This window comes from Otolemur garnettii, unplaced genomic scaffold, assembly GCF_000181295.1.
Source record: "Otolemur garnettii isolate 467f Iridium unplaced genomic scaffold, OtoGar3 scaffold00008, whole genome shotgun sequence".
NCBI classification, from domain to species: domain Eukaryota; kingdom Metazoa; phylum Chordata; class Mammalia; order Primates; family Galagidae; genus Otolemur; species Otolemur garnettii.
The window spans coordinates 37,562,791-37,583,166 of record NW_003852403.1 but is presented as its reverse complement, the minus strand read 5'-3'; the positions used below and the strand labels follow the sequence as shown (position 1 = coordinate 37,583,166).

Genomic DNA, 20,376 nt, shown 5'->3' with positions numbered 1-20,376 from the left:
CTTGAGCCCAGGAGTTGGAGGTTGCTGTGAGCGTGATGCCATGGCACTCTACCCAGGGGGATAGATTGAGGCTCCGTCTCAAAAAAAAAAAAAAAAATTATAACAAATGTAACATACTATAATAATAAAAGATGTTAGTAGAGGAAATTGGATGTGGGATATATGAAAACTCTTTATACTATCTTTGTAATTTTTCTGTAAATCAAAAATTCTTCTAAAATAAAAAGTTGATTTAACAAAATGCCAGAGGTGGTACATGCCACATGCCTGGAGTCTCAGCTACTCAGGAAGCTGAGGTGGGCACTGCTTGAGGCCAGGAGTCTGAGGCCAGCCCAGGCACATGGCAAGAACCCACTATAAAATAAAATAAAATAAATACATGCAATTTAAAAATAATAAAGTTAGTATAGCTATTATCATGTCTTTATTAGTACACAATTTTAAGACAAAAAGGCATTTATATGGATAAAATAGTCATTACTTAATGATTAAAGTTCAATTAACCAGGATATTTTATTTCTAAATATAGGAAGATAAATGAGTAATGACTTATTAGTCTTTATTCTCCCATGTAGTTAGGATATATTCCTTTTCCACAAATAAAATATTTCATAATCAAAGAAAACAAGAACATCTAAGTCAGCATTCTGCTGAACTTTGATCAATGCTAAGGCAGCAGATATAGTTAGTTCTGTATATTGATAGTACGTTGGCAAAGGTAATAGGAAAGCAGGCACTCCAATACACTGTTAAAGATGAGATTAAATAGGTATAATCTCTATAAAAGCCAATTTTACAATATCTGATATAAATGCACATACTGTAGACTTAGCAATTCCATTTCTATTTATCTGACAGATATATCTGAACATATGCATAAAATAATTCACACAAAGTTATTTATTTTATTTTATTATTTTTTTGAGACAGAGCCTCAAGCTGTCCACCTGGGTAGAGTGCCGTGGAATCAGAGCTCACAACAACCTCCAACTCCTGAGCTCAAGCGAGTCTCCTGCCTCTGCCTCCCAAGTAGTTGGGACCACAGGCACCCGCCACAATGCCTGACTATTTTTTGATTGCAGCCATCATTGTTGTTTGGCGGGCCCGGGCCAAATGGATTTGAACCCATTACCTTAGGCATATGTGGCTGGCGCCTTAGCCACTTGAGCCACAGGTGCCAAGCCCCACACAAAGTTATTTATAAGAGCACTGTTTGTAATGGTTAAAAATTGGAAAGAACTTATATACCCATTAACAGGAGACTGGTTATATAAATAACCACATGTCTAAGTTTTAAACACTACAAAGCTGTTCAAAAAAATCTCTTTATATTCTAACAGGAAATGGCTATCTATAATGTATTGGTAAGAAAAAAAATACAGAACAAGGTCTATAGAATGCTAGTCTAGAATGTATTAACATAAAGCCTAATTGTGCTGGGGATTCTGTTTTATTACCTCTTCACTTATCTATTCCTTATCTTTCTCCATCCTGCCTTATGAACTGGGTGACAAACCACACAAACTTCCCTCTAGCTTCTGATGTGCTCAAATGAGAAGAGAGGCCAGAAAATCAGAGGTAGTAAATGTATTAAGGGAGTCCTCCCTGGCCTTTTCTCTCACTGTGGGGAGTTTGTATTTGTATCAGATCACCGATTCTGTTAAGCAGCCTCTCTAACTCTGCCACAGTTCTTTTTTTTTTTTGAGACAGAGCCTCAAGCTATCCCTCTGGGTAGAGTGCCGTGGCATCACAGCTCACAGCAACCTCAAACTCCTGGGCTCAAGCAAGTCTCCTGCCTCAGCCTCCCAGTAGCTGGGAACACAGGCGTCCGCCACAATGCCTGGCTATTTTTTTTTTGGTTGCAGCTGTCATTGTTGTTTGGCGGGTCTGGGCTGGATTCGAACCCACCACCTTAGGTGTATGTGGCTGGCGCCTTAGCCACTTGAGCCACAGGTGCCGAGCCCCCCTTTTTTTTTTTTTTGATACAAAGTCTCACTATGTTGCCCTGGGTAGAGTGCTGTCACATCACAGCTCACAGCAACCTCAAACCCTTGGGCCCAAGCGATTCTCTTGCCTCAGCCTCCCAAGTAGCTGGGACTATTGGCACCCGCCACAACACCCGGCTATTTTTTGGTTGTCATTGTCATTGTTGTTTAGCAGGCCTGGGCTGAGTTTGAACCTGCCAACTTTGGTGTATGTGGCTGGTGCCCTAACCACTGAGCCACAGGCGCTGGGTCCCTGCTACAGTTCTTAACAGCGCCTTTCCCTTGTATGTACTACCAGACCTAGGAGTGGTACTGGTTTTCCACAGTTGCCAATATTCTCTATCCCTCATTTCTTCCTTTAACTCTACTCTGTAGATTATGTGTATGTGTAGGGAAAGAAGGAAAAGAAGAGGGAAAGAGATAAAGACAGAGAGAAGAAAAAGAAAATCACCCTGGAATGAAACATTAGAAATTTAAAACAATGGTTATGGCTGGCCGCAGTGGCTCATGCCTGTAATCTTAACACTCTGGGAGGCCAAGACTGCTTGCACTCAGGAGTCTGAGACCAGCCTGAGCAAGAGCAAGACCCTGTCTCTACTAAAAATGAAAAACTGAAGCAAGAGGATCACTTAAGCCCCAGAGTTTGAGGTTGCTATGAGCTATGATGCCATAGCACTTTACCCAGGGTGAGAAAGAGAGACTGTTGCAAAAAACAATAAAATAGGGCAGCGCCTGTGGCTCAAAAGGGTAGGGCGCTCGTCCCGTGTGCCAGAAGTGGTGGGTTCAAACTCAGCCCCGGCCAAAAAAAAAAAGAAAAAACAATAAAATAAAATAAAACAATGGTTATGATTTATAACCAAGTAAGGAAATAAATAATATTTATTTATTTTATTATCATGGTATAGCTACATTATCATGTCTATTCTTCATCATTACATTAATACATGATTTTACTTGGCACCATGGCTGTCAGACGTGAAAAAGAATTTTCATTAACTACCCTACTATATCCAGCACCTTTGAACTTTTGACTATGCAAATTCCGGAGGTGGGAGGGGAAATATGTAAAGTAAACTTAAACATTAGAAGAGTTGGGGGAAAAAAACTGCTTAGGAGATGATAATGTTGTATCATCTTCTCTTTCACGTATTTGCTCTCCTTTTCCATTATCAGCAGAGCAAATATCAAGAGAAAGGAAAGAGAACAAACCATTTGTTAATACAAGCACCTATCATTTTGCTTCTTTGCTATAATTCTCTTTTGATTATAGTAGCACCAACTCACAGAAAGCCTATTACTTACTCATCATATGTGTAATTTATTAACACTACTTCAAATTAGTTCAAATTCACATTAACCCTATTAGTTCTTAGAGTACTTGAAACTACTTTTTGGCTCAGTGCCTGTGGCTCAAGTGGCTAAGACGCCAGCCACATACACCTACAGTGGCGGGTTCAAATCCAGCCCGGACCCGCCAAACAACAATGACAACTACAACCAAAAAATATCCAGGCGTTGTGGTGGGCACCTGTGGTCCCAGCTACTTGGGAGGCGGAGGCAGAGGCAGAAGACTCGCTTGAGCCCAGGAGTTGGAGGTTGCTGTGAGCTGTGATGCCATAGCACTCTACCCAGCTTGAGGCTCTGTCTCCAAAAACAAAAAAAAAGAAAGATACTCTCTCCTGAATGCTTTTCCTTAAATAGAGTAGTTACTACCAGGTCTCAAATTTTATGGACATGATTTGCTTTTTTTTTTTTTTTGAGACAGAGTCTCAAGCTGTTGCCCTGGATAGAGTGCTGTTGTGTCACAGCTTACAACAACCTCAAACTCTTGGGCTTAAGCGATTTTCTTGCTTTAGCCTCTCAAGTAGCTGGGACTACAGGTGCCTACCACAATGCCTGGCTATTTTTTTTTTTTTTTGGTTGTAGTTGTCGTTGTTTGGCAGGCTGGATACGAACCCACCAGCTCTGGTATATGTACTACTGAGCTACAGGTGTCGAGCTGACATGTTTTACTTTTAATGGAAGACAAAATCTTTTCACCTAGTATTCCCTTCATTGATTTTTTTTTTTAAAGTCTTGCTCTGTTGCTTAGGCTGGTAGGCAGTGGCATTATCATAGCTCACTGAAAACTCCTGGGTTCAAGCAATCCTCCTGCCTCAGCCTCCCAAGTAGCTGGGACTATAGGTACATACTCATCCTTTTTCACTTTTTTGTAGAGATGGGGTATTACTTTTGCCCATGTTAGTCTTGCACTCCTGACCTCAAGCAATCCTCCCATCTTGGTCTTCCAGAGACCTAGGATTATAGCTCTGAACCACCCAGGGGTGTCCACCTGTGGAGGTGATGCCAATGTTGCTAGTCCTAAAATCAGTTTGAGTAGCAGGGTGTTTAACTGGGTGCATACCTACAGCAGGCCTAATCACTAGACACAAAAAAGCAAAAGCAAACCCATAACTAACTATAATAAGTTCGCTATTAACAATAAAGTACACTTTTTTTTTGAGACAGAGTCTCACTCAGTCCCCCTGGGGTTGAGTCCTATGACATTATAGCTCACGGCAACCTCAAATCCTTGGGCTCAGGCTCAGCACCTATGGCTCAAGTGGCTAAGGTGCCAGCCACATACACCTAAGGTGGTGGGTTTGAATCCAGCCCGGGCCCGCCAAACAATAATGATGGTTGCAACCAAAAAATAGCCAGGTGTTGTGGCGGGTGCCTGTGGTCCAGCTACTTGGGAGGCAGAGGCAGGAGACTTGCTTGAGCCCAGGAGTTGGAGGTTGTTGTGAGCTGTGATGCCACAGCACTTTACCCAGGGGCACAGCTTGAGGCTGTCTCAAAAAAAAAAAAAAAATCCTTAGGCTCAAGTGATCCTCTTGCCTCAGCCTCCCAAGTAGCTGGAACTACAGGCACCTGCTATAACATCCAGCTAGTTTTTTTATTTTTAGTCGAAATGGGGTCTTGCTCTTCTTGCTCAGGCTGTTTTCGAACTTATAAGTGTAGGTGATCCACCTGCCTCAGCCTCCCAGAGTACTAGGATTACAGGTATGAACCACCTCACTCACCCTCAAGAACATACACTTACCACCACCTTTCCATAAAAGATCTCTCCATATCAGAAAAGATGCAGAATTGGCAAACTAGACAAACTGAGGCTAAACCCACACAGAAACTTAACAAATAAAAACAAAAACACAAACCCTACGGTGCAGAGGTCACCCCATAGAATATTAACCATCATCTTTTCCTCTCTGTATCTTGTGTCTTTTACACTTATTTCTCCTAGCCAATGTTTATCAAGTATCACATGGGAATCAATGGTGGTCCCTGGCAATCTATTAATTTGGTCTGTAGAGGTTGAGGAAAAAGTGACAAAAGTTTTCATCATAAACATTTCACAAATTTGATAAGATTACGATTTTTTTTTAGCTAGAACACTTTTGTTTCTGTTTTTTTTAATGCTTCAGTTAAATTTATTGTTTTTTTATATGTCATATATTTGCTTTGCTCCAACTTTTCTCTTGTTCTCTTACATTATTTTTTTTGGTTCTTTTTTTTTATTAAGTCATATATATACAGATCATGAATACATTTATGTCTTTGTGGGATTCAATTTGTTAATGATTTGTACAAACTGGAGCGCTTACATCCTACTAATTAACATAGCTTTCACCTCATTTACTTAATCACAGTATTAGTCCCACCATTAACCCTCCCTTTATCGATCCACTCCCCTCCTTTCTCATCTCCTGCTCCTTCCCTCCTTCATCCTGGGCTACAGTTGTGATTCATCTCTCATTTGAAAGTGTGAGTGATTATAAATTGGTTTTATAGTAGTATTGAGTACACTGGATATTTTTTTTTCCATTCCTGAGATACTTAGAATATTTTCCAGTTCCATCCATATAAACATAAAAGAGGCAAAGTCTCCATCTTTTTTTTAATGCTGCATCGTATTCCATGGTATACATATACCACAATATATTGATTCATTCATGGGTTGATGGGCACCTGGGCTTCTTCTAAGACTTGGCAATTATGAATTGAGCTGCAATGAACAATCTGGTGCATATATCTTTGTTGCCAATTGATTTTTGGTCTTTTGGATATATACCTAGTAGAGGAATTGCAGGATCAAATGGCAGGTTTGAGTGTTCTCCAAACTTCTTTCCAAAAGGAACATACTAGCTTGCATTCCCACCAGCAGTGCAGCAATGTTCCCTTTTCTCCACATCCATGCCAACATCTGTAGTTTTGGGATTTTGTGATGTGGGCTACTCTTACTGGAATTAGATGATATCTCAAAGTGGTTTTGGTTTGCATTTCTCTGATGATTAAAGATGATGAGCATTTTTTCATGTGTCTTCTGTTCATGTCTCTTGCCCACAATGAAATGGGATCACTTGTTCTTTTCTTCTTAATAAGTTTGAGTTCTCTGTGGATTCTGGTTATTAGACCTTTGTCAGAAATAGAATATGCAAAACTCCTCTCCTATTCTGAGGGCTGTCTATTTGCTTTACTTACTGTGTTCTTGGCAGTGCAAAAGCTTTTTAGTTTGATCAAATCCCAGTAATGTATTTTTGATGTTGCTTCAATTGCCCCGGGAGTCTTCCTCATAAAGTATTCCCCAGATCAATGTTTTCAAGTGTTCCCCCTGCACTCTCCAAGAAATTTTATAGTTTCATGTCTTAAGTTTAAGTCCTTTAGCCAGTAAGAGTCAATTTTTGTTAGAGGAGAAAGGTGTGGGTCCAGTTTCAGTCTTCTACAAGACGCCAGCCAATTCACTCAGCACCATTTGTTAAATAGGGAATCTTTCCCCCAATTTATATTTTTGATAAGCTTATCAAAGATCAAATGATGATTAAGTGTCTGGGTTCATCTCTTGGTTTTTAATTATGTTCCATACATCTAGGTATGTTCCATACCTCTCTATTTTTGTGCCAGTACCATACTGTTTTGATCACTACAGATTTATAGTATAATCTGAAGTCTGGTAGCGTGATACTTCCTGATTTGTTTTATCTTTCTTTCTTTTGCAGTTTTTGGCCGGGGCTGGGTTTGAACCTGCCACCTCCGGCATATGGGGCCAGTGCCCTACTCCTTTGAGCCACAGGCGCTGCCCTTGTTTTTATTTTTGAGTAATGTTTTGGCTATTAAGGTTTTTTCTGCTTCCATATAAAACAAAATACTAATTTTTCCATATCCTTAAAGTATGACAGAGGTACTTTAATGGGGATTTCATTAAATCTGTAGATTGCTTTGGGAAGTATAGACATTTTAACAATGTTGATTCTTCCCAGCCATGAGCATGGTGTGTTTTTTTCATTTGTTAACATCTTCAGCTATTTTTTTTTTCAGCGTTTCATAGTTCTCTTTATAGAGATCTTTCACATCCTTTGTTAGACACACTCCCAGATATTTCATCTTCTTTGGCACTATTGTAAAGGGAATAGAGTCCTTGATTGTTTTTTCACCTTGACTATTATTCATATATATATAAAGGCTACAGATTTGTGAGTACTGATTTTGTATCCTGAGATGCTGCTGTATTGATCACTTCTAGGAGTTTTGTACTTGAGTCCCTGGGGTTTTCTAGATATACCATCATATCATCTGCAAAGAGTGAAAGTTTGATCCCCTCTGATCCTATCTGGATATCTTTGATTGCCTTCCCATGCCTGATTGCGATGGCTAAGACTTCCATTACAATGTTAAAAAGCAGTGGAGACAATGGGCAACCTTGCCTGGTTCCTGATCTGAGTGGAAATGATTTCAATTTTACTCCATTCAACACAATATTGGTGTGGGTTGGCTGTAAATGGCCTCTATTAATTTAAGAAATGTTCCTTCTATGCCTATTTTCTTAAGCGCTCTGATCAAGAAAGGATGCTGGATATTATCAAAAGCCTTTTCTGCATCAATTGAGAGAATTATATGGTCTTTATTTTTTCCTTTGTTTATGTGATATATTTATAGATTTGCATATATTGAACTATCCTTGGGACCCTAGGATGAAACCCACTTAGTCATGATGTATAATTTGTTTGATGTATTGCTGGATTCTGTTTGCTTGGATCTTATTGAATACTTTCGCATCAATATTCATTAGAGATATTTGTCTATGATTTTCTTTTCTTGTTGGGTCTTTTCCTGGTTTGGGGATCAGGGTGATATTTGCTTCACAGAATGTGTTGGGAAGTATTCCTTCTTTTTCTATGTTTTAGAAAAGGTTACATAATATAGGTACTAGTTCCTCTTTAAAGGTTTGGTAGAATTCTGATGTGAAGCCATCTGGTCCTGGGCTTTTCTTTTTGGGGAGATTTCTTATAATTGATGCTATTTCAGAACTTGATATAGGCTTGTTCAACATTTCCACTTCTTTCTGGCTAAGTCTAGGAAGGTAAGATTATGATTTTAATATAAACTCTTTTAGGTTCTTAGTTGCTATAATATTCCAAGGCTCACCCAAGCTCTACTAGGATAGTCATGAGAAGATGGTTTCAGCTCACATACTTTCACATCATGAGCTGTTTAGTTTGGCTAAATACATATTATGTTACTGTCATACTGTGTTAAATCCCAAAGTGAAAAAATACATTTAACTCAGAATGCAATAAATAACTACAGTATGATCTAAGAGTAAGATCACCTGATCTTAGAATGAGCTGTGACTAGTGAATTAGGAGTAGTCTGTACTAAGAGATTAACTTCTTGTTAGGAACAAGAAGCCACTGAAGTGTTCACACCATTTTTACCACAGTAAATCAATTAAAGACTTCATTATAAGTTGTCATTAAAAGATCAAAACTGAAGTCAAAGGTACTTCAACTTTAACAAAATAGGTATAACTACCATCAACTACAAAATTAAACAAATATGGTCAGACAGAAAGCATTCTACAGGCAAAATTATATCAGATAACACTACTGGACATTATGTGACATGTATTTTGTTTTATAGCTGCACAAAATCACTAGTACATGGAGCATGAATCAACTCTCAGCATATACATGTGTGTAATATATAAATCAAGTAATACAGACAACTTTTCATTTTGATTATCAATGGAAACATACTATGGAAAGAGGATTCTCTTTTAAGCAAAATTATTTTTGAACCTTGCCTTGAAAATGTATACTAGAATCAGTATGGCCACAGCACTAGCTGTGTATGCAGACAGGAAAAGTCTACCACCTATTGGTGCCTGCCACAATGCCTGGACAATTTTTCTACTTTTAGTAAAGACAAGGTCTCACCTTTGTCCAGGTTGGTCTGGAACTCCTGACCTCAAGCAATCCTCCCATCTTGGCCTCTAAGAGTGCTAGAAATACAGGCATGAACCACCATGCCTGGCCAATACATTCTTAATTCTTGGGTCAGTGTTAAATACTGCATGGAAAATTGTGAATATAATTCCAAGTGCAGCCTTTTGAGCCTTCAGTATGTTGTGTCAAGAAAAAAAAAAGCAACAAATAAAGATTAACCTCTCTCTTGTAAAGAGGAAAACTACTCAAGTGAAGGATGTAAATTTTTTTCATGACACTGATAACATGATTTTCCCCAACAATTAGGCATTTCTTTCCTTGTTATAAAAAGAAACAGATGTCTTATTAATAGATATACTTAAAACCATAATTACTTCATTGAAGCTGAAAACCTATCTCCTAGAAATTAACTCAGCCAAAAGAATAGATCTATACATTGCCATCTCCGAAACTAAAATATTCAATTTTCCTTTTGAGTACCGTATGCTTGTCAATTTGTATGTAGTTTTTCACTAATAATTCTTGTGGTAATTCTGGCTTCTATCCATTTGAATATCTGAAGCATCTAAGAGAATCACGACATACCTGCTACTCTTACTAACAATCCATAATTGAGAGATGGAATTATCTATTTCAAGAGTAGAAAAAGAAACCAGTTAAATTAGAAACCTTCACTGTGAATTTAATGAGCCACATATCAGTGTGGTGTAGGACTGGAGCAATGGCTGCTTTTCCTGAGGTTATTTAAAAGTACTGCTTTGATCTCATTATAAAAACATTTTGGATTATTCCATGTTTATCTAAAATCAGTGGTGTGCATGAAGACAAGACCTACCCTGTGGTCCACAACTACACTATTTTCCTTTCATAGGAAGCAATCATTTCTTTCTATGCATTATGATACAGAAAAACAGACAATCATCACTTTGTCTTTATTGATTGTTTTATATTAGAAAAACACTTACATTATCTGAATTTATGTTGCCTCATTTTAAAAAACATGGGTCTGATTTCAGTATGCATAGTATCTATAAAAAACAATATGTCTAATAATTCCAATTTATTTCCTATTTTCCCTAGAATCCTGCTCTACCTAAAGTCATTCTTTCCTCTTAATTTCCCAGAATCCAAACTGCTCTCCTCTTCATTATAGCCATGGGTAATATTAAAAATATTTAACAACTGGCATGGCATAAATGCCAAAGAGAATACCAGTTCAGGGCAATGCCTGTGGCTTAGTGGGTAGGGCACTTGCCCCATATACCGAGGGTGGCAGGTTCGAACCCAGCCCTGGCCAAACTGCAACAACAATAAAAAAATAGCTGGGTGTTGTGGTAGGCGCCTGTAGTCCCAGCTACCTGGGAGGCTGAGGCAAGAGAATTGCCTCAGCCCAGGAGTTGGAGGTTGCTATGAGCTGAGACACCACAGAACTCTACTGAAGGCAATAAAGTGAGTCTGTCTCTAATTAAAAAAAAAAAAAAAAGAATACTAGTTCAAAAATGTATAGATGTCTATGAACCAGATATGAATGTGGTGAAAGACATAATAGAACAAGCTCACTAAGCAGTCTGCTATATACTTTTCCCCACTCTCAAAAGCTTTCGGTTATTCCTTACCTGCTAATTCCCAGAGAAGAAATAGGAGTTTTCACAAAAGACAATCCCATAAATTGGATTCCAAGGACAAATTTAACTCTATATCTTATTAAATCTTTAATTTTCCTTCTATTCTTCAGCAGAATTAAGGAGAAGTGTTAGAATACACTAATACTTTCTTTCTCCTACATCAACTGTCTCCAGAGAATTAGGCTCCTCAAGTCAGGTTTTCATTATAGTTTTGTTATTTGATTATATCTACGCAGTTAGGTGTACAAGTTCTTCCTCCCCTCAAACAAATGGAAAATTAATACACAAATGGATAATTTTGGGGATGTATTAAGGGCATTATTAAGAGTGGTGCCTGTGGCTCAAAGGAGTAAGGCACCAGCCCCATATGCTGGAGGTGGCAGGTTCAAACTTAGCCCCAGTCAAAAATTGCAAAAAAAAAAAAAAGAGTAAAAGGGTATTATAAGCTGTTAACAAAACAAGTATGTCTCTGACATTTAGAAAAGAAACAACGGGAATACTAAAATTCCCAAAAAAGCAAAGAGATGAGTCATTTAAAATAAACCTGAGATTATAGATTTATGTGTAATAAGATCAAATATATCTATGCTGTTTTTAAATATATTCTTACCCAACTTTGGAAAAACTATTAAGTATTCAGCATTGCACTGAGGACATGCCACTCTGGCTGTACTGTTTCCTCTTTGTTTTTCATCCACCCAGCGTTGTAGACAAGCTTGGTGAACCCATTTTGTAGATCCTCTGCATCTGCATGGTCTCACCCATTCGGCTGTTCTATCATCTTCATCAGTGGCAAAACACACCCAGCAACTTCTGTAAATTAAAAAAGAAAATGGTAAGATTTATCTTTAGGATCCCAGCCTCCTCCACATTGCAGCTCTCACTGCATGGTACAAGCCTACTATGTTACATTATGGAACTTTTGTCCTACATTAAAAAATTAAGGAAACAAAACAACCAATATGCTCTCAATAGAGGAGTTTCTTTTACTGTTTTTCCTTATCTTTCACTATAGAATCCTGTATTTTCTGAATTTTGTTTTTACGAAATTTCCTCCATCTTTCTACTATTTCTTCACCTTGTATAATGAAACTATAGTGCAAAAAAAGATAACTCTCATACTGCTTTTCGTTTTAAGACCTAATAATTCTTGGAGGAGTAATAAGCACTGGAATATGTGAAATTCAGTGTTCTCTGCATTCCAACATCAATCTCTTGAACTTGGAAAAACAGTATATCACACAAGTGATTTCACATATAAACTCATTCAATTTTCAACTAAGAAAAAGCCCTACCCATTTCTCTTACTGATAAAGTATAATTGTAAGATGACAGAATATTAAATTTAAAATAAATCCAAAAGGAGATGAAGATACTAGGATAACTTGTTATAGAATAATGATATGACAAATTTGGTCTTCATGTTTCTGTTGTGAGTATGACTGGATTTCCTTTTTGGAATTAAATTATATCTATTAGCTGGGCCCAGTGGCTCATGCCTATAATCCTAGCACTCCAGGAGGCCACAATGGGAGGGTCTTTTAAGCTCAGGAGGTAGAGATCAGAAAGCAAGAGCGAGACTAAAAATAGAAAAATGGATGGTGCCTATAGTCCCAGCTACTCAGGAGGCTGAAGCAGAGGACTGATTTGGTCCAGGAGTCAGAAGTTGCTATGAGCTAGGCTAATACCACAGCACTCTAGCCTGGGCAATACAGTAAGACTGTTTCTGTCTGTCTTTCTTTTTTTTTTTTTTTTTTTTTGAGACAGAGTCTCAAGCTGTCCCCCTGGGTAGAGTGCTGTAGCATCACAGCTCACAGCAACCCCCAACTCCTGGGCTCAAGCAAGTCTCCTGCCTCTGCCTCCCAAGTAGCTGCCGAGCCCAGTGAGAGTGTTTCAAGAATTATTATATTTAAAATCTTGGCTCAGTGCCTGTGGCTCAAGTGGCTAAGGTGCCAGCCACATACACCTAAGGTGGCGGGTTTGAATCCAGCCCAGGTCTGCCAAAACAATGATGGCTACAACCAAAAAATAGCCAGGCGTTGTGGTGGGCGCCTGTGGTCCCAGCTACTTGGGAAGCTGAGGCAAGAGACTCGTTTGAGCCCAGGAGTTGGAGGTTGCTGTGAGCTGTGATGCCACCACACTCTACCCAGGGGGATAGCTTGAGGCTCTGTCTCAAAATAAATAAATAAATAAACAAACAAATAAATAAATAAATCTAGAAGTTTCAAGTCTGGGATGTTTGTATTAACAAAAATAAAATTCTACTGATATGGTTAATTTTAAAACGTTTTCCTATTTTGCTTTTTGGGGGGGTCTGAATAATAGTGTGGTGGCACTCACTTTGCTTTTAAGGGTACTTATGAAGTCTAATTTTTTCTTATGGAATATCAGGTTAACATTCCTTATTTTTCTCCCAATTAACACAAGTTTGGGTACCGATTTGTATTAGGGCAAATACAGTTTGATTCAATGAGACTATTCTTCCTCCTCTCCCCCCATTAAAGTTTATACACATGAAAAATGCTAATTAAAGCTTGTTACCTTCTGTGCACTTTTCACTTAATTGCATAAAGGTCTCTGTCAGAACTACTAGCCTAATGATGCTCACTGGGAAAGACTACACAGTCACAGCACCATAGGTGGGTATGATCTGCAGTCTTTGTGAACTACATGAATTTCAATTGTGTTCCAATTAAAACTTTCCCTTTTTTTTTGATTTGCATTTCTCTAATTACCAATTAAAACTTTTCAATTAAAAAGAAAAATGGAGCAGAATCCATGGCAGCATGTCAAAAATTGTGATTTTATTCAGCTTTAAATTCACTCAGGTTTCATAAGATCAAGGTAGAATAAGGAGCATTTGTTTAGCATTCTGACCCTCTGACTCACTTCAGCTAAGCTGTCTGGGCCCACGTTCTGTCTTATGGTTATCCAAAATAGCCCTGTTCGTTGTTTTCAAGTTTTTTTTTTTTTGAGACAGTCTCATTATGTTACCCTTGGAAGAGTGCAGTGACATCATAGTTCATAGCAACCTCAAACTCTTGGGCTTAAGTGAGTCTCTTGCTTCAGCCTCACAAGTAGCTGGGACTATAGGTGTCTATCACAATGCCCGGCTATTTTTTTTGCTGCAGTTTTCATTGTTGTTTAGCAGACCCAGGCTGGGTTTGAACCAACCTCCCTCGGTGTATGTGGCTGGCGCCCTAACCTCTGAGCTATGGGCACCAAGCCTGTTTTGAAGTTTATCGTGATAAAATATGTTACATAAAATTTACCACTTTAACCATTTTTTTTTTTTTTTTTTGGAGACAGAGCCTCAAGCTGTCGCCCTGGGTAGAGTGCCGTGGCATCACAGCTCATAGCAACCTCTAACTCCTGGGCTCAAGTGAGTCTCCTGCCTCTGCCTCCCAAGTAGCTGGGACTACAGGCGGCAGCCACAATGCCTGGCTATTTTTTGGTTGCAGCCGTCATTGTTGTTTGGCGGGCCCGGGCTGGATTTGAACCCACCAGCTCAGATGTATGTGGCTGGCGCCTTAGCTGCTTGAGCCACAGGCGCCGAGCCACTTTAACCATTTCTATGTGTATAATTCGTTAAGTATATTCACACTGTGCAACCCCCAAGAGTACTTAAGGTATGACTGGGTTTTAATGCACAATTTTTGCATAAAATTTCAACTGGTATACACTACAGCAAATAGACAAGTTAGTTGAGATGTTATTAGTGTATATTTGTTGCCACAACGGAAGTAATTTTGTAAATATATTTGTATAACCTTTGGGAAATGGACATAATTTTTGGCAACAAAATGTAAAGCAGAATAACTAGAAACTTTCTACTCACATACTTTTTTATCTCAACAGAACATAGTATATATAGCTAGCTATGGCAGCATGATCAATCAGCATTAAGGCGAATCAAATTTCATTTTTTTATTTTTTTGAGACTGAGTCTTAACTCTGTTGCCCTGGGTAGAGTGCTGTGGCGTCACTGTAGCCCACAGCAACCTGAAACTCAAGTGATTCTCTTGTCTCAGCCTCCTGAGTGGCTGGGACTACAGACATGTCAATCCACACACCTCGGCCTTCCAGAGTGCAAGGATTATAGGCGTTGAACCATTGCACCTGGCCTAACATATTCTATACTGTTACTACATTAAAAATATTTAGCCATCAGAAGCAATTATAAATTTTTAACTTAAGCAAATCCAGTAATTATCTCCATCTTACATCTGCCTCGGCATCCCAGAGTGCTAGGTATACAGGTGTGAGCCACTGTGCTCAGTCTTCTTACAAGCAAACAGCCTATAATATAGTGTCATTAGTCACTAGGGCTGAATAAAAAGAAGACAGAGAACACAATGTGTATGTGAATTCTTTCTTTCCTAATTTTTTTGTAAATCTCTGATAGACTAACCAGGAACATCACCTGAGAAGTTTTTTTTTTTTTTAAAGAGAAAGGGTCTGGCTATGTCATCCAGGCTGGAGTGCAGTGGTGTGATGATAGCTTACTATAACCATGAACTTCTGGGCTTAAATAAGCCTGGCTCAGCCTCTCAAATACAGATACATCCCACCATATCTAGCTAATTTTTTAATTTTTTGTAGTGGAGAGAGACCAGCCCAGGCTGGTCTCAAACTCTTGGCCTTAAGCAATCCTCCTGCATCCGCCATCCAGAGTGCTATGATTATAAGCCACCACTCCCTGCTCTAGGAAGAAGGCCTTAAAATTACTTTTTACTTCCTCACTCCTTTCCCAGCCCCACTTGATGTAATCTATTTGAGCTACTTTTTCCTGCAATTATATTCCCTTTCCTTTTTTTTTTGAGATAGAGTCTCACTTTACCACCATCAGTGGAATGCTGTGGTGTCAGCAGCTCACAGCAACCTCAAACTCTTAGGCTCAAGCTTTGTTCTTTTTTTTTTTTTTTCTTTTTTTTGAGACAGAGCCTCAAAGTGTCGCCCTCAGTAGAGCGCTATGGCATCACAGCTCACAGCAACCTCCAATTCCTAGGCTCAAGCGATTCTCCTGCCTTGGCCTCCCAAGTAGCTGGGACTACAGGTACCTGCCACAACGCCCGGCTATTTTTTGGTTGCAGCCATCATTGTTTCTGGTGGGCCAGGGCTGGATTTGAACCCGCCAGCTCAGGTGTATGTGGCTGGCACCTTAGCAGCTTGAGCCACAGGGGCCGAGCCTCTTGGGCTCAAGGTATCCACTTGCCTTAGGCTTCTAAGTAGCTGGGACAAAAGGCACCTGCCACACCCGGCTTTTTTTTTTTTAAGAGATGGGGGTCTCACTCTGGCTCAGGCTGGTCTCCAACTGTGAGCTCAAGCAATCCACCTGCCTCAGCCTCCCAGAGTGAGGAGGATTATAGGCGTGAGTCACCCTGCCCAGTCTCCTTTTTTCTTTTTTAATTAAAGGGAAAGGGTCTTGATTTGTAATAAAGGCTGTAGTGCAGTGGTGCAGTCTTAAACTCTTGGGCTCAAATTATCTTCCTACCCTTGCCTCCCTCAGCTGTTACAGGCCTCAGCCTCTGTGCCTGACTCTTTCCATTTAAGATGGGGAAGAGATATTTGAAAATGATGGGCTTATAATTTTTCAAGATTTTAGAATGGAGGAAACAGCAGAAATTTGGGGTTTAATGTATAACACAATTCCTCTTTTCTAGGAATAATCAGTATCCCACACTTCCTATGGAAAAATCACTCTTCCTCCAACATTACCTACATATGAGGTTTAGACAGTTAGTACTGGCCCCGGCCCCAGTCCCAGCTCTCCTGGAAGAGTAACCCTTAGATTGGCAGCCAGATTACAGTGATTGCAAGGCTAGGCCCATAAAGTTGGTCTTATCAGAGTGAACCTCAGAATGTTTGCTGGGAAAGCTGGTATGTAGACTTTTTTCCTTTTGTAGGGCTTAGAGACAGGACAATGTGAAGCTACTTTTGCCAAAGAGCCACCAAGTAAAGACTTACGAATCCAGAGGAAGTAAGGGTGATGACAGAAACTGACTGAGACATAGATCAAGTTGTGCTGTGCCTAATGCTAAATACACTGTTGTATCCTTACTTATACAATAAATCAATAGATTTTTCTTCTTTGGGGGGCACTTAACCAATCTGGGATACACACAGAGTGATGGGTACTAAGAGATGGCTTCAACATAATCATATGGTATAAAGTCTAAATAGTTTTTATAAGTAAACTCCGTATTTTTTGCCAATAGTTTTATTTCCTACTGGCCAGAACTTAAGTAGAATACTTAAAGTGATTGTATTGAAAGTAGGTTGAGTCTAGCAAGCTTTTCCTATTTCTTTCTTTCTGTTTTTTTTTTTTTTGTTAAGCAGGCCTGAGCCAGGTTCTAACCTGCCACCCTTGGTAAACAGGGCCGGCACACTACCCACTAAGCTATGGGTGCCCAACCAGCCTTTCCTATTTTTTCATACTGAGCAAAACATGTTCTTTTTTTAACTTAATTATTATTAAATTATAACTGTATACATTTATGGGGCACAATATGATTTAATATACATTGCAGAATGCTTAAATCAAACTAATTAAAATAACCATCACCTCACTTATATTTGTGGTAAGACATTTATAATATACTCTTAGTTGTTTTGAAATATACCCTTACATGGCTTGGTGCCTGTAGCTTAGCAGCTAGGGCACCAGCCACATGCACCGGAATTGGTGGGTTTGAATCCAGCCTGGGCCTGTCAAACAATGACAACTACAACCAAAAAATAGCTGGCATTGTGGCAGGCGCCTGTAGTCCCAGCTACTTGGGAGCCTGAGGGAAGAGAATTGCTTAAGCGCAAGAGTTTGAGGTTGCTGTGAGCTATGATGCCATGGCACTCTACCCAGGGCAACAGCTTGAGATTCTGTCTCCCCCCCCCCCCAAAAAATAGTACCCTTGCATTGTGTACAATAGGTGAAATCACACCAAATATCCTCCCACCACTCACCCTACCCCTTTACTCCCCTCTTTCTTTCTGGACTTTATGTTTTATCATTCGTATGAATGTATAGGTGTTTATATATTGGTTTTATAATAGTATTGAGTACATTGGATACTTTTCCATTCTTGAGATACTTTACTAAGAAGAATTAGTTCTAGCTCCATCCAGGTAAATATAAAAGATGTAAAATTTCAGGCAGCACCTGTGGCTCAGTGGGTAGGGCACCAGGCCCATATACCAAGGGTGGTGGGTTCAAACTTGGCCCTGGCCAAACTGCAACAACAAAAAAAATAGCCAGGCATTGTGGCAGGCACCTGTAGTCCCAGCTACCCGGGAGGCTGAGGCAAGAGTTGGAGGTTGCTGTGAGCTGTGTGATGCCACAGCACTCTACCAAGGACGACAAAGGGAGACTCTGTCTTTATAAAAAAAAAAAAAAAGAAAGAAAAAGAAAAGATGTAAAGTTTCCCCATTTTTAATGGCTGCATAGTATTCCATGGTTTCCCACAATTTGTTTATCCATTCATGGGTTGATGGACATTTAGGCTGCTTCCATGACTTTGCTATTGTGAATTAGCATTTGCATTGCATTCTGGTACAAATGACTTTGTTGTAAAATGATTTCTGTTCATCTGGGTAGATACCTAATGCAGGACCAAACCGTAGGTCAACTTTCAGTTCCTTGAGAATTCTCCATACTTCTTTCCAAAAGGCTATTAGTTTGCAGTCCCACCAGCAGGGTTAGAAGTGTTCCTTTCTCTCCACATCCATGCCAACATTTGCAGTTTTGGGATTTTGTGATGTGGGCTAATCTTACTGGAGTTAGGTGGTATCTCAAAGTGGTTTTGATTTTCATTTCTCTATTGATTAAAGATGATGAGCATTTTTTCATGTGTTTGTAGGCCATGTGCCTGTCATCTTCAGAGAAATTTCTGTTCAAGTCTCTTGCCCACAAAGAAATAGGGTTATTTGTTCTTTTCTTATTGATTAGTTTGAGTTATCTGTGGATTCCAGTTATTAGACCTTTGCTGGAAACATAACCTGCAAAAATCTTCTCTCATTCTGAAGGCTGCCTGTTTACTTTACTTACAGTGCCCTTAGCTATGCAGAAGCTTTTTAGCTTGATAAGATCCCAGTAATATAATTTTGGTGTTGTTTCATTGCCAGGAGGGTCCTCCTCATAAAATATTTTCCCAGGCCAATATCTTCAAGCGTTTTCCCTGCACTCTCTTGTAGTGTTTTTATAGTTTCATGTCTTAAGTTGAAATCTTTTATCTAGTGAGAATATGAGTCTAATATCAACAAATTTAATAGAATAGAAATTATTCCTTGTTTCTTCTCAGACCATCACAGAATAAAAGTTGAACTCAACAGCAACAGAAATCTCCATACTTGAAGAAAGTCATAGAAACTAAATAACCTTAGGCTAAATGGTAGCTGGGTCAAAGACAGATTAAGAAGGAAATCATCAAATTTTTGGAACAAAATGAAGACACCAATTATCAAAACCTGTGGGATGCTGCAAAGGCAGTCTTACAGAGGGAAATTTATAGCAGTAGAAGTCTTCATCAAGAAAACAGAAAGAAAGCACGGGGGAGTGTGGGGCACCTGCCCAGTGTGTAGGGGCACAGTACCCAGGCCACCTGGAGCACAGGGCAGGGAGTCCAGCAGGCAAACAGGCGCCCTTGGAGCCTTGCTAGATCATTCCAGCAGACGAGCTAGTAAGAAGGAAAATGAACAAGTCAACCAATCCAGCCCTCGTTTTCTCTAGACTAGAAGATTAGGACTCTGCACCTTCCCAACTCCTGATGTCGCTGAGACCCCAGCCTGAGGGCATCCAGGAGGAAATTCCTGAAGCTGACTCAGAACCAGTGAATTTGTCTGCCATTTGAGCATCCTCTGATTTTTCCTCCACCTCAGCTTCACCCCAGTCCCTATGGAGACCACCAATAGGACTGAGATCTGGTACCAGAATCTGCATGCTATGCTGAAGGCTCTGAATGCCACTCTTCAGGGCAATTTGCTCTGTCAGTCAAAGACACTACCAGGGTCAGGGCCAGACAACCAGACTGAGGAATGGTGGGCCAGTCTACCTGGCCACGATGACAACTCCTACATGTACTTTCTCTTTGTCATGTTCTTGTTTGCTGTCACTGTGGGCAGCCTCATCCTGGGATACACTTGCGCCTGGAAGCAGAGTGACCCCTACCATGTGTTTATCTATGAAGAAGAACTGTGTATCTATGATCTAACATGAGGAGGCCAGGGATGTGGAAGATCAAGACACCTAGAGATCACTCCTGTTGCCTCCAGAACTCAGCTATGGGACCACATGAGGCCTTAGTGCCTTCTTCTGCAAGACCAACAAGGAACAGTGTGAAGAGAGGCCATCATTGGGGTGGAAGGGCTGGCAGACCTGGGCCTTCTGAATAAGCATTTTTTTCAAGGCAAAGACAGATTTTATAAATAGTAGGGGCCATGGCTTAGCACCTGTAGCTCAGTGGGTAGGGTGCACATATACCGGAGCTGGCGGGTTCGAAACCAGCCAGGGCC

The 20,376-nt window shown here is 39.8% G+C and overlaps 2 protein-coding genes across 2 annotated transcripts in view; one reads left to right on the top strand and one right to left on the bottom strand.

Moving 5' to 3' along the window:
- Positions 1-20,376, bottom strand: part of MARCH5 (membrane associated ring-CH-type finger 5) — a 67,470-nt gene that overhangs the window by 26,173 nt on the left and 20,921 nt on the right. The window contains exon 2 of the mRNA XM_003783701.3: positions 11,483-11,685. Within this exon, the coding sequence (XP_003783749.1) occupies positions 11,483-11,685 (203 nt within the window). The remainder of the gene's footprint in view (positions 1-11,482; positions 11,686-20,376) is intronic.
- LOC105886386 (potassium voltage-gated channel subfamily E member 3-like) lies at positions 19,717-20,080 on the top strand. The gene has a single exon (XM_012801290.2). It carries the CDS (start codon positions 19,760-19,762, stop codon positions 20,078-20,080), a length of 321 nt encoding a protein of 106 aa, XP_012656744.1. The 5' UTR covers positions 19,717-19,759.

What these genes read in the sequence shown, in the direction of transcription:
- LOC105886386 (XM_012801290.2), top strand. Translation starts at nt 19,760, where the DNA reads ATGGAGACCACCAATAGGACTGAGATCTGGTACCAGAATCTGCATGCT.